The 13,960-nt window shown below is 39.9% G+C and overlaps 1 protein-coding gene across 4 annotated transcripts in view; it reads right to left on the reverse strand.

Moving 5' to 3' along the window:
- The window catches only part of RB1CC1 (RB1 inducible coiled-coil 1), a 97,058-nt gene that overhangs the window by 67,374 nt on the left and 15,724 nt on the right, over nucleotides 1–13,960 (reverse strand). For all 4 annotated transcript variants that reach the window (XM_073998813.1, XM_005563310.4, XM_005563309.4 and 1 more), the window contains exons 2-3: nucleotides 1,841–1,955; nucleotides 438–559 (exon numbers count right to left, since the gene is read on the reverse strand). Coding sequence is in view for 3 of the 4 variants with exons in the window: in XM_005563310.4 (XP_005563367.1) it covers nucleotides 438–508 (71 nt within the window). In the remaining variant the exon portion in view is untranslated. The remainder of the gene's footprint in view (nucleotides 1–437; nucleotides 560–1,840; nucleotides 1,956–13,960) is intronic.

Consider the following 13,960-nt stretch of genomic DNA (forward strand, 5'->3'; position numbering starts at 1 on the left):
GTTGCAATAAAAGATTTAAGACTTGCCATTATGTGGCTTTTTTTTTTTTTTTTTTTTTGAGAGAGTCCCGCTCACTTGCCAGGCTGGAGTGCAGTGGCGTGATCTCGACTCACTGCAACCTCCGTCCCCTGGGGGTTCAAGTGATTCTCCTGCCTCAGCCTCCTGATTAGCTGGGAATACAGGTGCGCGCCACCACACCCAGCTAATTTTTGTATTTTTAGTAGAAACGAGGTTTCACCATGTTGGCCAGGATGGTCTCGATCTCTTGACCTCGTGATCCACCTGCCTTGGCCTCCCAAAGTGCTGGGATTACAGGCGTGAAGTACCAAGCCCAGCCGCCACTATGCTACTTTTTAAACAGTAGAGTAATATTTCTTTAACTTTCTGCATGCAGACAGAATGCAACACTGAAAAAAAATAAATGAAACACAACTCACGTTTGCACTGTAAGTTCAGTGTCAAATGTTAGAGTAGTTCCAGTGTTAACCAGAAATACATATAACTTCATGATGATATATCTGAATTCTGTGAGCTTATACCTCACCCTCTGATACGGTTACTAGAAGAAACAAGAAAAGTGATCAATTTTACAAATGCAACTACAATCACAAATACTATCATCACTGTGACACACTACAGTATTACTATATAAGTAACAAAAATATCAAAACGGGCTTTGAGGTCTAGGATGGCTAACTGGACAGTTTAGTAAACTCAATGCTTAAAACACATAAAAATAAACAGTAATGAGATCAGTGAAAAGAAAAGCATAACTGTTCTGCCATAGGAAAAAACGTTTGATTTTTCAAGAAGTAAAAGGCCAGTAGCTAGAGTAAAGGTTGCTATGTGCATATTTCACGCAGTGTTTCACATTAAGAATAAAACAGTTGGTCAAACATCTTATCCCTGACAGTTTTCCCCCCACTTCTTCCTTAACATAATAAAAAATACATTAATATTAAGGTTAAACTTACTGATCGCAAACTAAGAGTAGCCATTACTTGCAAATTGGGAAATGAATCCCAATTCCTTCCATCAGCTGCCTGTTGATCTGCATTTTACCTCTACACTGAGCTGGAAATCCTCCATAAGAAACTCCTTAATAGTTCCATCACTTTGTATAACAGTAGCAAGGGTACAGGTCTAGAAATCAGAATATTTAAAACAACTCTGCCATTAACATGCCCAAGGAAAAACCTCATCTAGAAAATAAAGCTTCTTCATCTATAAAATGAGGCTGACACAGACAACCAGGCACAGTGGCTCATGCCTGTAATCCCAGAACTTTGGGAGGCCAAGGCAGGAGGATCACTTGAGGCCAGGAGTTCAAGACTAGCCTGGGCAACACGGCAACATCCTGTCTGCACAAAATGTTTAAAAAATTAGCCACACTTCATGGCGCATGCCTGTGGTCCTAGCTACTTGGGAGGCTGAGGCAGGAGGATGGCCTGAGCCAAGGAGTTCAAGACTGCAGTGAGCTACGACTGTGCCACTGCACTCCAGCCTGGGCAACAGAGAAAGGCCCTATCTCAAAAGAAAAAGAGAAATGAAAAAAATCTTAAAATAATGACATATAAAGGGGACAGATTTCATGGTCTACCATTTTATTTTCAACAAATGGAGGAAAAGATCCACAAGATTAATGAAACTGGTGAACGATAACTATAAATAAATTCCCAGAAAGTAGTAGGTACCTTTACTTATGCTCTTTCCACATAAGCCTTTAGAGAATTATCAGAGAAGGAAAAAGCAAATAAGGTTTTCAAATTAAGATTTCCAGAATCATTATTTTAAAGACAATAGATTAAACTCTGCTAAACAGGTAGAAACTGTGACTTACCGTCAGGCACTGTGAAAAGGACTACCACTTTTCTTAAAAAGTAGATTAAAACTGGTTTATGTTTGCTTTGCTTGAGATTGGCAACTGAATGGCATTACTGGTTAAACTCAGAGAACTGGAAAAGAAAAATTTCTGGTTATAAAGAGAATTCAGTATGAAACAACATATAGTTATTGTTCCTTTCTTCCTTTTGAAACTACCATCTGTAAGAATAATCTCTACTCAGGCCCTTCTACCTGCACATTCACTATAATACCAACTACATGACTTCAACCCACATCACTCCATGGCATCAAACAAAAGTTACCAATCAATTCCTCAAAACTGCCATTTCTACAACAATTTCTCATTCCTTAAAATATTATGGTAAAGAAGTATCCAGGCAGTGAAGTCAGAAAGCTTGGGTTTGGTTTGGGGTCCATTACTTGCAATTACATGATCTTGGACAACTGTTTCGGCTTCCTCTTTTGTAAACAGGAATAAAAATGGCACCTGCGGCAGACAGCCTCTAAGACAGTAGCAATTATCTGTACCACATCCACCTACTGTATTCATACTCCAGTGAAATCCCCACCCTCAGGTGTAGGCAGGGTCTACCAAAAAAATACTGCAAAAGTGATGGGATATCATGTAAGTGATTGTTACTTAAGATTGTAACTCCTATCTTGCCAGCTGACTCTCTTGCCGCGTTGATGACATAAGCTGCCATATGGAAAGGCCCATTTGGTAAGGAATTGAAGATGGCTAGCTAGCAAGAAGCTAAGGGTCTCAGTCTGGTAACGCTCAAGGAACTGAATCTTGACAATCACCACAAGCCCATAAACAGATCCTTTCCTAGTTGAGCCTCAGACAAGACCTCAGCCCTGGCCAACACTTTGAAGTCTTGCAGAGACCCAAAAGGGTCCAGTGAAGCCATGACCAGAATCTATAATAGATTTATGTTGCTTCAAACAACCAAATTTGTGGTAATTTCTCAGTCAACAATAGATGATTAATATAACACAACCATATCACAGGGCTACTAGGAGGATGCTGTGGGAAGTCAGGGACCCCAAATGGAGGGACCAGCTGGAGCTGCAGCAGAGCAACATAAATTGGGAAGATTTCGTGGACATTTATCAGTTCCCATATAACACTTTTATAATTTTTTATGCCTGTCTTTAATCTCTTAATCCTGTTATATTTGTAAGCTGAGGATGTACGTCATCTCAGGACCACTCTGATAATTGTGCTAACTTTGAAAACTGCTCTTAACACACGTGTGTTTGAACAATATGAAATCAGTGCACCTTGAAAAAGAACAGAGCAGCAGCGATTTTTAGGGAATAAGGGAAGACAACCATAAGGTCTGACTGCCTGTGGGGTCGGGCAAAAAGAGCCATATTTTTCTTCTTGCAGAGAGCCTATAAACAGATGTGCAAGTAGGAGAGATATTGCTAAATTCTTTTCCTAGCAAGGAATATTAATATTAATACCCTGGGAAAGGAATGCATTTCTGGGGGGAGGTCTACAAACAGCCGCTCTGTGAATGTCTGTCTTATGTGGTTGAGATAAGGACTGAGACACACCCTGGTCTCCTGCAGTACTCTCAGGCTTACTAGGGTGGGGAAAAACTCCACCCTGGTAAATCTGTGGTCAGACTGGTTCTCTGCTCTCAAACCCTGTTTTCTGTTAAGATGTTTATCAAGACAATACATGCACCACTGAACACAGACCCTCATCAGTAGTTCTGCTTTTGCCTTTTGTCCTGTTCCCTCAGAAGTATGCGAACTTTGTTAGACCCTTATTAGTAGTTCTGCTTTTTGCCCTTCGAAGCATGTGATCTTGTACCTACTCCCTATTCTTACACCCCCTCCCCTTTTGAAACCCTTAATAAAAACTTGCTGGTTTTGAGGCTCATGCGGGCGGGCATCAAGGTCCTACTGATATGTGATGTCAACCCTAGCAGCCCAGCTGTAAAATTCCTCTCTTTATTTCTCAGCTGGCCGACACTAATGGAAAACAGAAAGAACCTACACTGAAATATTGGGGGCGGGTTCCCCCAAAAGGACGTCAAAGAAAAAATGTGGTATTTGGCAGATAAGTCAACTCTCCAAAATTTGGGAGGGATCTCAGTCGCCTTACCTTTGTAGTAGAGTTCACTTACTCCCATAGCTGCTGCTACCACCACTGTTGACTGCTGACTCCCAAATCTTTCCTAAACTATCTATCCAATCCCTCTCAAACTCAACAAATTCAAATCAATCTCCTATATGCATTCTTCAATACTATTGTTTCTAAAACCAAGCTTTTTACTTCTCTGCCCCTTAATCCTCCTTGATTTAATTTTTCATCTCTGTTGATGAAGTCTACATTCACCCCGTCTCTCACATATTATCCTAGATTGGTCTTCCTTTTGTCCTGTAAATTCTAACATTTAAATACTTAATCACATGATATCCCTATTCCTATCCCTACTGCCTTAAATCAGACACTGTTTTCAACCTGTACTAATTTCCTCAATCACTAGTCCGTCAACCTCAATGCGCCTTCCAAGAAATCTTCCTACATGTTAGGTTGATCCAAGTTTTTCTGCTGCTTTAAAACTCAAGACAATTATGACTTTTATGGCAGCAGCTACCACTTTGTATTCATTATATCCCAGGAAACTATTTTAAATGCTTTATTAAACGACAATAACACCCAAGAGAGAAGTATAATATGCTCTTCCTTTCCACCACAACTTTTCACCCTCATCCTCTACCCCTCTCCCAGTTTATCAGTCCTAAATATCACACTGTTTAAACTCCCTAAACAAATCCAGCTGTTAAAGTCTCTGAGTCTTCATGGGGCAGTTCTCCCTGCTTAGGATTCTATTTGCCCTGCCTGCTATGATCACCCCTTCCACCTGCCCTACCCTCACACACATCTTTCAGACTCAGAAGAATTGCTTGAACTGGGAGGCGGAGGTTGTAGTGAGCTGGGCTCACACCACTACACTCCAGCCTAGGCGACAGAGCCAGACTCTTTAAAAAAAAAAAAAAAAAACAGCAGTATCTACAGCCAGGGAAAGTAGGCATAATTATCATAAATGTGATACTTTCTAAGAAATATGTGGAGAGTGACAGGGAACTATGAAAGGCACTTAACAGATTGACAGAAGACTGGCCAGAAGGTGCAGACCTAGAAAAGTCATGCAGATCTGAGAGATGTTAACAAAAGGAAGCTAGAGATAAGCAGGGAATCAGATGACTGTATTAAATAAAGATCTGCTGAATGAATGAGTAAACGAATACCAAATCCAAAAGCATAGGCTTTATCTTACAGCTTAAAAAGAGGCATTTTGTTTTCTCAGAGATTAGGTAGCTAAGGTATGCTGACTAAAGTGGAAGGAATATTCATTCATTCATTTATCCAAATCCAAAACACATGTATTGATATTATGTGCCAGGACTGGGTATTCTGTGGGGAAAAAAACAGACATAATCTTTGTCCTCATGGAGTTCACAGTCTTGAAGGAGAAAGCAGCATTCAACAAAAACAAAACAAACATGATATAAGTTGCAATAAACACACAAAAGAAGAGTGGGTAGGAAGAAGGAATTACTTTAGATTTACAGGATCAAAGGAGGCCTCTATGCAGGTTACATATAAATGGTATTTTTGGGATAAGAAAAGGCATGAACTGAGAAGACGTAAAGCAGTACAACGAGACACACCATTTTTGTGAAGCTAAACACAAAATCTTAAGTAATAATCACTGTGTTTTTTCTTTTCTCATTTTCCTTTGAATATTATATTTGTTTTGATATAATTCCACAGTTAGAGAAAAATTACAATAGTACAAAGAATTTCCCTGTCCCCCTTACTCCGATCACCAACTGTGAATACTTGTGTTCTATTTGCTTTACCACTTGTGTCAGTGCACACTCCATACATGCTCTCTCTCCACATACATATACAGAGATATATTTTTTCCTGAACTACACGTGAGTAATTTGCAGACAGAATTTCCCTTTATCCATAAATACTTCAGAATGTCTTACCTAACAGCAATAATTTTCTCCTACAAAACCAAAGTACATTTATCAAATCATAAAATTTAACATTGATGCACTAATATTATCTAATCTACAGTCCATATTCAAACTACTGCCCCAATAATATCCTTTGTAGTTTCCCCCCCTCCTCAGATCTAGGATTTATTTCAGGATCATCATATTGCTTTTAGCTGTATCTATTTAATCTCCTCCAATCTGGGACAGTTCAACTTTTCCTTTGCATGTTCTACAGTCAATACATTGCTTTCAATATCAGAAGCTTTAGAAATCATTAAAGAGTAAAGAAGACTTCAGTTCCATTCTCGTCTTCCATGATACTTAAAGCAAACTGAGGGGAACTCCAATAAGCTATAGCAGCTGTCTGCCTTTAAACAAACACTAATCTCTTCATTTTACATGCACACACCTCACCCTAAGAAACCACAATCATAAACAATGCTGACCAAAAAAACCTGAAAGAAATAAACCTACTTCAGGCCGGGCGCGGTGGCTCAAGCCTGTAATCCCAGCACTTTGGGAGGCCGAGGCGGGCGGATCACAAGGTCAGGAGATCGAGACCACAGTGAAACCCCGTCTCTACTAAAAATACAAAAAATTAGCCGGGCGCGGTGGCGGGCGCCTGTAGTCCCAGCTACTCAGGAGGCTGAGGCAGGAGAATGGCGGGAACCCGGGAGGCGGAGCTTGCAGTGAGCCGAGATCGCGCCACTGCACTCCAGCCTGGGCAACAGCGTGAGACTCCGTCTCAAAAAAAAAAAAAAAAAAAAAAAAAGAAATAAATCTACTTCAGAATCTGTTTGTCTACATACTTGATGAACAATTTAAACTATTTTAAGGATAGTTTTGATTACAGTGGCTCTGGAACTTAGGTTAAAATTAATTTAAACTACTTCAAGGATAGTTTTGATAACTATCACTCCAGAACCTATAATTTGACTCCAGTATACAAATTTCTTTTTTTTTTTTTGAGACGGAGTCTTGCTCTGTCCCCTAGGCTGGAGTGTAGTGGCGCGATCTCGGCTCACCGCAAGCTCCGCCTCCCGGGTTCACGCCATTCTCCTGCCTCAGCCTCCTGAGTAGCTGGGACTACAGGCGCCCGCCACCGTGCCAGGCTAATTTTTTTTTTTTTTTTTTTTTTTTTTTGAGACGGAGTCTCGCTCTGTCGCCGGGGCTGGAGCGCAGTGGCCGGATCTCAGCTCACTGCAAGCTCCGCCTCCCGGGTTTATGCCATTCTCCTGCCTCAGCCTCCCGTGTAGCTGGGACTACAGGCGCCCGCCACCTCGCCCGGCTAGTTTTTTGTATTTTTAGTAGAGACGGGGTTTCACCGTGGTCTCGATCGCCTGACCTTGTGATCCGCCAGCCTCGGCCTCCCAAAGTGCTGGGATTACAGGCGTGAGCCACCGGGCCCCGCCCAGTATACAAATTTCTAACAGTTCCTAAGTGATGTTAATGACAATATCATTTTCCCATGTTTTCATCCATTGTTTACAGTCCTAAGACTGGCATCTTTAATCAGAAGCCTTTTCTAAATTTTCACTCTCTACATCCTCACTGTCAGCTACCAAAAGTCTACCCATGAATAGCACAGGGAAAAATCTAACTACTAACATAAGGCATCATTTCCCCATGGGTCTACCAGTACTGGTAACCTATGAGGAAATGTAATGCTCATGGCTTTCATGGCCACAAATGCTCTTCTTTTCTTCACATGTCCTAAGTATATGGCACATAAAATAAATCATAATCATTGCTAATACTTACTGAGTTATTCATTGTATACCACTCATTATGCTAAGAAGTTTTACATGCATGACTTCATCATTACATGTAATACATTCATATCATTAGTGTTTTCATTTGCAGATGAGAAATTATGATTCAGATTAAACTTGTCTAAAGGAATAAACTTAGTAAGCCAAAACAAAAGTAAACATAGCCAGGGGTGTGAACACAGGTCAATAAATACATTCATTCAATAAAAATATCACCTGAGAATTTAGTAGGTACCAGGCATTTTCTTAACTCTGGGAATAAAATACAAAATAATAAAATTGTCTGCTCTCATGAATGCTAATATCATAGTGGGCAACATGAAAATTTTATATTTATATAAAACTCCATGATATCTACTTTCAGGGAGAAAAAAAGCTACAAAAAAGCATTTTTTTTTAAGTAAAAACAAACAAGAAATTCCAAAATACATACTTCCACTTTGCTTTTATTCTTTAGAGATAATGATACTATTGGCATAGCAATAGCTTCCATTGATTGAAACACGACGTAAGAACTGTATGAAGTACATGATATTCTCACAAATATAGTGAGCAAGGTTAAGAATTATCTGCATCATTCAAAATGACAAAACTATGGCTCAAAGAAGTTGTTTCCTAAAGTCACATAGAAAGAAAGTCATCAAAACTTAAAATCCATAGCTGGATCACAGAGAAAAAAGAACATGAACATACTACATTAAAATTCCTTACATAAGATTACATGTAGTAAGCATATTCTATGACTTGGGACTTTACTATTCCTTTAGAAATACCAGCACTTTTTCCCCTTTGCAGATTTTCTCCTTTATGTGACCATTTTAAAAATTTCCTTTACTAAATACAATACAAAAAAAACCCTCTTTCAATATGAGGTAAGAAGAGTAGAATAACAGGGCACTTTAAATGTGACAAAGTAAGGTTTTCAACAGAAAGCAAAGTCATCATCCAAGAAACGGCATGGACTCAGATCCTGAGAACAAGATTTCCTTGTGTCCATAAATGAAAAGGTGATCTTCACCTACAACCATTTGACCTTCCACAAACCTGACAGAAACAAGCAATGGGGAAAGGATTTCCTATTTAATAAACGGTGCTGGGAGTTTCGGCTAGCCATATGCAGAAAACTGAAACGGAATCCCTTCCTTACGCCACATACCAAAATCAACTCAAGATGGATTAAAGACTTAAATGTAAAACTCAAAACTATTAAACCTTAGAAGAAACTAGGCAATACCATTCCAGACATAGGCATGGCAAAGATTTCATGACAAAAAAGCCAAAAGCAATGGCAACAAAAGCAGAAATTGACAAATGGGATGTAATTAAACTAAAGAGCTTCTGCACAGCAAACCAAACTGTCATCAGAGTGAACAGACAACCTACAAGATAGAAGAAAATTTTTGCAATCTATCGATCTGACAAAGGCCTAATACTCAGCATCTCCAAGGAACTTAAACAAATTCACAAGAAAAAGAAAACATACATGCAGTCAACAAACATGAAAAACAAGCTCAACATCAAAGATCATTAGAGAAATGTAAAGCAAAACCATAATGATATATCATCTTACACCAGTCAGAATGGATATTATTAAAAAGTAAAAAAAAGAAAACAAAAAACAAACAAAAAAACAAAAACAAGATGCTGGCAAGGTTGTAGAGAAAAAAAGAATGCTTTTACTCTGTTGGTGGGAGTGTAAATTAGTTCAACCACATTGTGGAAGACAGTGTGGTGATTCCTCAAAGACCTTGAGGCAGAAATACCATTTAACCCAGCAATTCCATTCCCGATGAGAATATATAGACACATGGGGGTAGGGTGGGGAGAAAACACTCACTGGGGCCTGTCAGAGGGTGGAGGGTGGGAGGAGGGACAGCATCAGGAAGAATAGCTAATGGATGCTGGGCTTAATACTTAGGTGATGGGATGATCTGTGCAGCAAACCACCATGGCACATGTTTACCTATGTGACAAACCTGTATATCCTGCACATGTACCCTTTAACTTAAAATTTAAGAAAAGAAAAGGTGATCTTGGCATGTAGCAGAGAGAAATTTTTCCATACCTGGTCATCCTGGCAGTGTGGAATTCTCTAGAAATATGCATACTGAATACTTCCTAGCTAAAGAAACATACAGTGGAGAACCTACCTATCATAGCCAAGAACAGAGCTGAGTGTTTAACACGGACAGCTGCCCCTTTGCGCCCTTACACACTTCACTCCCAGGGCACACACTGAGGCCACCTACAAATAGGGAACTCCACTGCTACTGCTGGCAACTTCAGGGCAGTGAGGAGTATAATCTTGGTTCTCGAGTGGAAGACCCAACAGGTCACATGGTCTCCCACAGGGCTTTCAGGAGGAAGAGGGTGATTCAGGATCTGTTCTCAAAGCAGAAAGTAAAATGGTGTTGGCCTCTACTCCCAGGCTCATCCCCCTCGGGTAGTCCCTTGTGGATCCAGAGATAGTCTCAAACTGATGCCAACTGGGCACAAAACATGCCCACCATCCTGGATGGCTCATCCCAGACAAATGGGACCAAGCAGGAGTCTTTTTCTTATTACATTAAACATCTACACATCATAGCCTCAATTTTGCCTCTTGGACAGTAAAGCCTAAAATACTTAACTATCTGGTCCTTTAGAGAGAAAGTGTGTGCCTCTTCCTCTAAAGCTTAAGCAACTACAGCCACTTCAGTGAGAGCTGCACATACCTTAGTTAATACCAGGCATCTACTTGTGAAGGACAACCTCCTGGCAAGCGGCACTTTCATCATATGGAAGTGACAGCAACAATACAAAGAAGTCCTGCCAGGAGACAGACCCAATTTCCCAGTTTTCCTTCTAACAGATGACAGACCCAGGACTGATCACAGAATGACTGGTATTCTAGCTTAGGGGGAGAGAAAGGGTAGAAAACCAAAAAGAGGAAGTTGTTTTCCATACCTGCCACCCATCATTTAATTCAAATATCCAAAGATGTGACTGCTGGCGAGAATGACAATAACAAGTGACTAAGGATTACTATTAGCTTTTTAGTAGGAGTGCCTATAAATAAGAAAATCACAAAGACTCACAACAGATAAATAGGCAAAGGGCATGAGTAGGTTATCAAATGTGGAAAATATTGAGGCCTCTTCAGTAATCAAAGAAATACAAATCTAAAGAGAAGACAGTATTTTTCACCTACCAAGCAAGCAAGATTTTTCGACCTAAGATTCCAAGGTTTTCAACGCAAGAGAAAAGAAATAAAATGTATAAAGTAAAAAGTACTTTAGAAATACCAGTATAAACAAGAAAAGTACCCACAGCACAACAGGCGGTGAAGAATTAACATTGACCAAAGAAAGGTCTGGCCTTTGCCCTTCACTACTGGGAGGTGATCTCTGGGCCCCTGTAATGTCCTGCCAGATGGAACTGTCTTTGTTTGACTCAGGGCTTCAGTCATGTCAGTGTAGCAATGTGACTCATGGATCAGTTCAGTTCTGACCTCCAGAGGAACTACTGACTAAAGACATTGGTCTGACCTCCAGGAAGGGCTAGAGACTAAAGGTCAGTCATGTAGACAGTACAGGATCAAGCCATAATAAACTCTGGACACCAAAGACTCAGGTGAGCTTCCCTAGTGAGCAATACTCTGTGTATATTGTCACACGTTGTGGCCAAGAGAAGGTAATACTGTCCATGACTCCACCAGCAATGATGGCCAGAAGCTTTGAGTTTGGACCCCTTCCAGATTCTGCTCTCTGCCTATTTTCTTTTGCCTGATTTTAATTTTTGTATCCCTCTAATAAAAGTGTAATTGTGAGTATAGTGCTTTCCTGAGTTCCCTAACCTGTTCTAGTGAATTCTCCAAAGAGAGGGTGGATATGGGGAACCTGTGAGTTTGTAGTCAGCTGGTTTGAAGTGAGGGTGGGTTCTGAGTACCGCCAAACTTGCAGCTAGTATCTGAAATGAGGGCAGTTTTGTGGAACTATTCCATCTAACTGTAGAGTTGGCTAAACTCATTGCACACTCATACTATGGTTTTTGTTTTGTTTTGTTTTTGAGGCGGAGTCTTGCTCTTGTCGCCCAGGCTGGAGTGCAATGGCACAATCTCGGCTCACTGCAACTTTTGCCTCCTGGGTTCAAGCCTCCTGCCTCAGCCTCCCAAGTAGCTGGGATTACAGGCGCACACCACCACGCCCGGCTAATTTTTGTATTTTTGGAGAGACGGGGTTTCACCATGTTGGCCAGGATGGTCTTGAACTCCTGACCTCATGACCCACCTGCCTCAGCCTCCCAAAGTGCTGGGATTACAGGTGTGAGCCACCACAACCAGCCTACTATGGTTTCTAAAAAGAACCTTCGGAGAAGTGGCTAATGCTAAATGTCTGAAGTAGAAAATGTACCAATCACATAAGCCTGGAACATCTTTGATAGCAAGACAACTATCAAAGACTAAAGAGATTAGGTCAAAAGGGCAAGGAAAACAACTTTAAATGGCTTCTACTGGCTATGATGGGACAGTCTGAGCATCAAAAGAATGAGTACAAATAACTGAATGGCAAAAACCTGTAAAAATCCATGTTGCATAATGATACTCAAAAAAACAAAAACAAAAAACCTCAGTGAGCTAAGACAGAACCCATTATAAAAACTGAAAAAGTAAAGAAATTAAGCACTGTCTTTCCTATATGAAATGTATTTTGGATAGCTGGGCACGGTGGCTCACGTCTGTAATCCCAGCACTTTCAGAGGCCGAAGCAGGCTGATCACTTGAGCTCAGGAGTTCAAGACCAGCCTGGGTAACATGGCAAAACCCTGTCTCTACAAAACATACAAAAATTAGCCAGGCATGGTGGTGCACACCTGTACTCCCAGCTACTTGTGGGGCTGAGGTGGGAGGATCGTTTCAGCCTAGGGGATGGAGGATGCAGTGAGCCAAGATCACACAACTGCACTCCAGCTTGGGCAAGAGACAGACCATCTCAAAACAAAACAAAACGAAACGAAAAAGATACGTATTTCAGTCCACTCATGTGGAAAAACTCCAGCTAACAGTGATTCAACTGGACACAGCCCAAGTAAAAAGTTTTCATGCCACCTCAGCCCACCTCTGAAAAATTAAACCTGAATTTAATCAAGCATCTATAGGTACCTACAGTTTCCAGTTTCTAGGAAATATGGACTATAAAGAAAAAGACAAACATCATGATCAATCAGCTAAATTCACAATAAGCATTCCACAAAACAATGACTTTGTTTCTTCAACAAATGATTTCTAAAAAGAAAAAAAAAGAGAGAAGACATATAAACTAAAAAAGATGGAAGAGACAAAATAAACAAATGCCATGTGCGAACTTGTTTGGATCCTGACTCAAAACAACGTATAAAGACATTTTTGGGACAAATGTGCAAATCTAAATATGGACAGGGTATCAGATTAAAGAATTACAATTACTTTCGTTTGGATGATAATGGCACTGTAGTAACAAAAAATGAACTCTGAAAAATTAGTGTGTAAAATGATGCCTGAGTCTTGCTTCAAACTAGTCCAGCAAAAATAAGTGAAGGAAGGAAGGTTGGAAGGAAAGAACAGAATTGGTTCAGCAGTAGAAAGGTGAGACTGGCAAACTGTTGGTACTTATTAAAGCAAGTGAGATGGCTATATTACGTTCACTGTAACATTCTCTCTACTTTTGTATACGTTTGCAAATTTCCATAATAAAACACTAGAAAAAGTATTATTTTAATCACATTCAACATTCATAATACAGGTAGGAATGTACTTTAAATAATTATGATGTTTCTGGAAAGCAACTGGTGTTTGTGGAGGTAGGTAAGCAAAGGTTTTATGAAATCGCATTTCCTTAAGCCAATAACTGTACCATGAAAATCAATTTTAGGGAAAAAATTTGAAATATAATTAAAGCATACACAAGACACTTTCCTGTTTATTAGTAATAAATATTTGTCTACCCATTCTTTTATTATTCATATTTTAAGACAGGATTTAAAATGTTATGGATAAAAACTAAAAATTTGATTTTATTTATTTATACATTTTTTAAGACGTGACCTCGTCCTGTTACCCAGGCTACAGTATAGTGGCAGGATCACAGCTCACAGCAACCTCAACCTCCCCGGCTCAAGTGATCCTCCCACCTAAGCCTCCCAAGTAACTGGGACTATAGGCATGCACCACCACGCCCAGCTAATTTTTTTATTTTTATTTTTTTTGTAGAGATGGGGTTTCTCCATGTTGCCCAGGGTTGTCTTGAAATTTTAAAATACTAGAGAATAACTTTTTTTTTTTTTTTGAGATGGAC

The sequence above is a fragment of the Macaca fascicularis genome, chromosome 8, assembly GCF_037993035.2.
Source record: "Macaca fascicularis isolate 582-1 chromosome 8, T2T-MFA8v1.1".
Taxonomy (NCBI): Eukaryota; Metazoa; Chordata; class Mammalia; order Primates; family Cercopithecidae; genus Macaca; species Macaca fascicularis.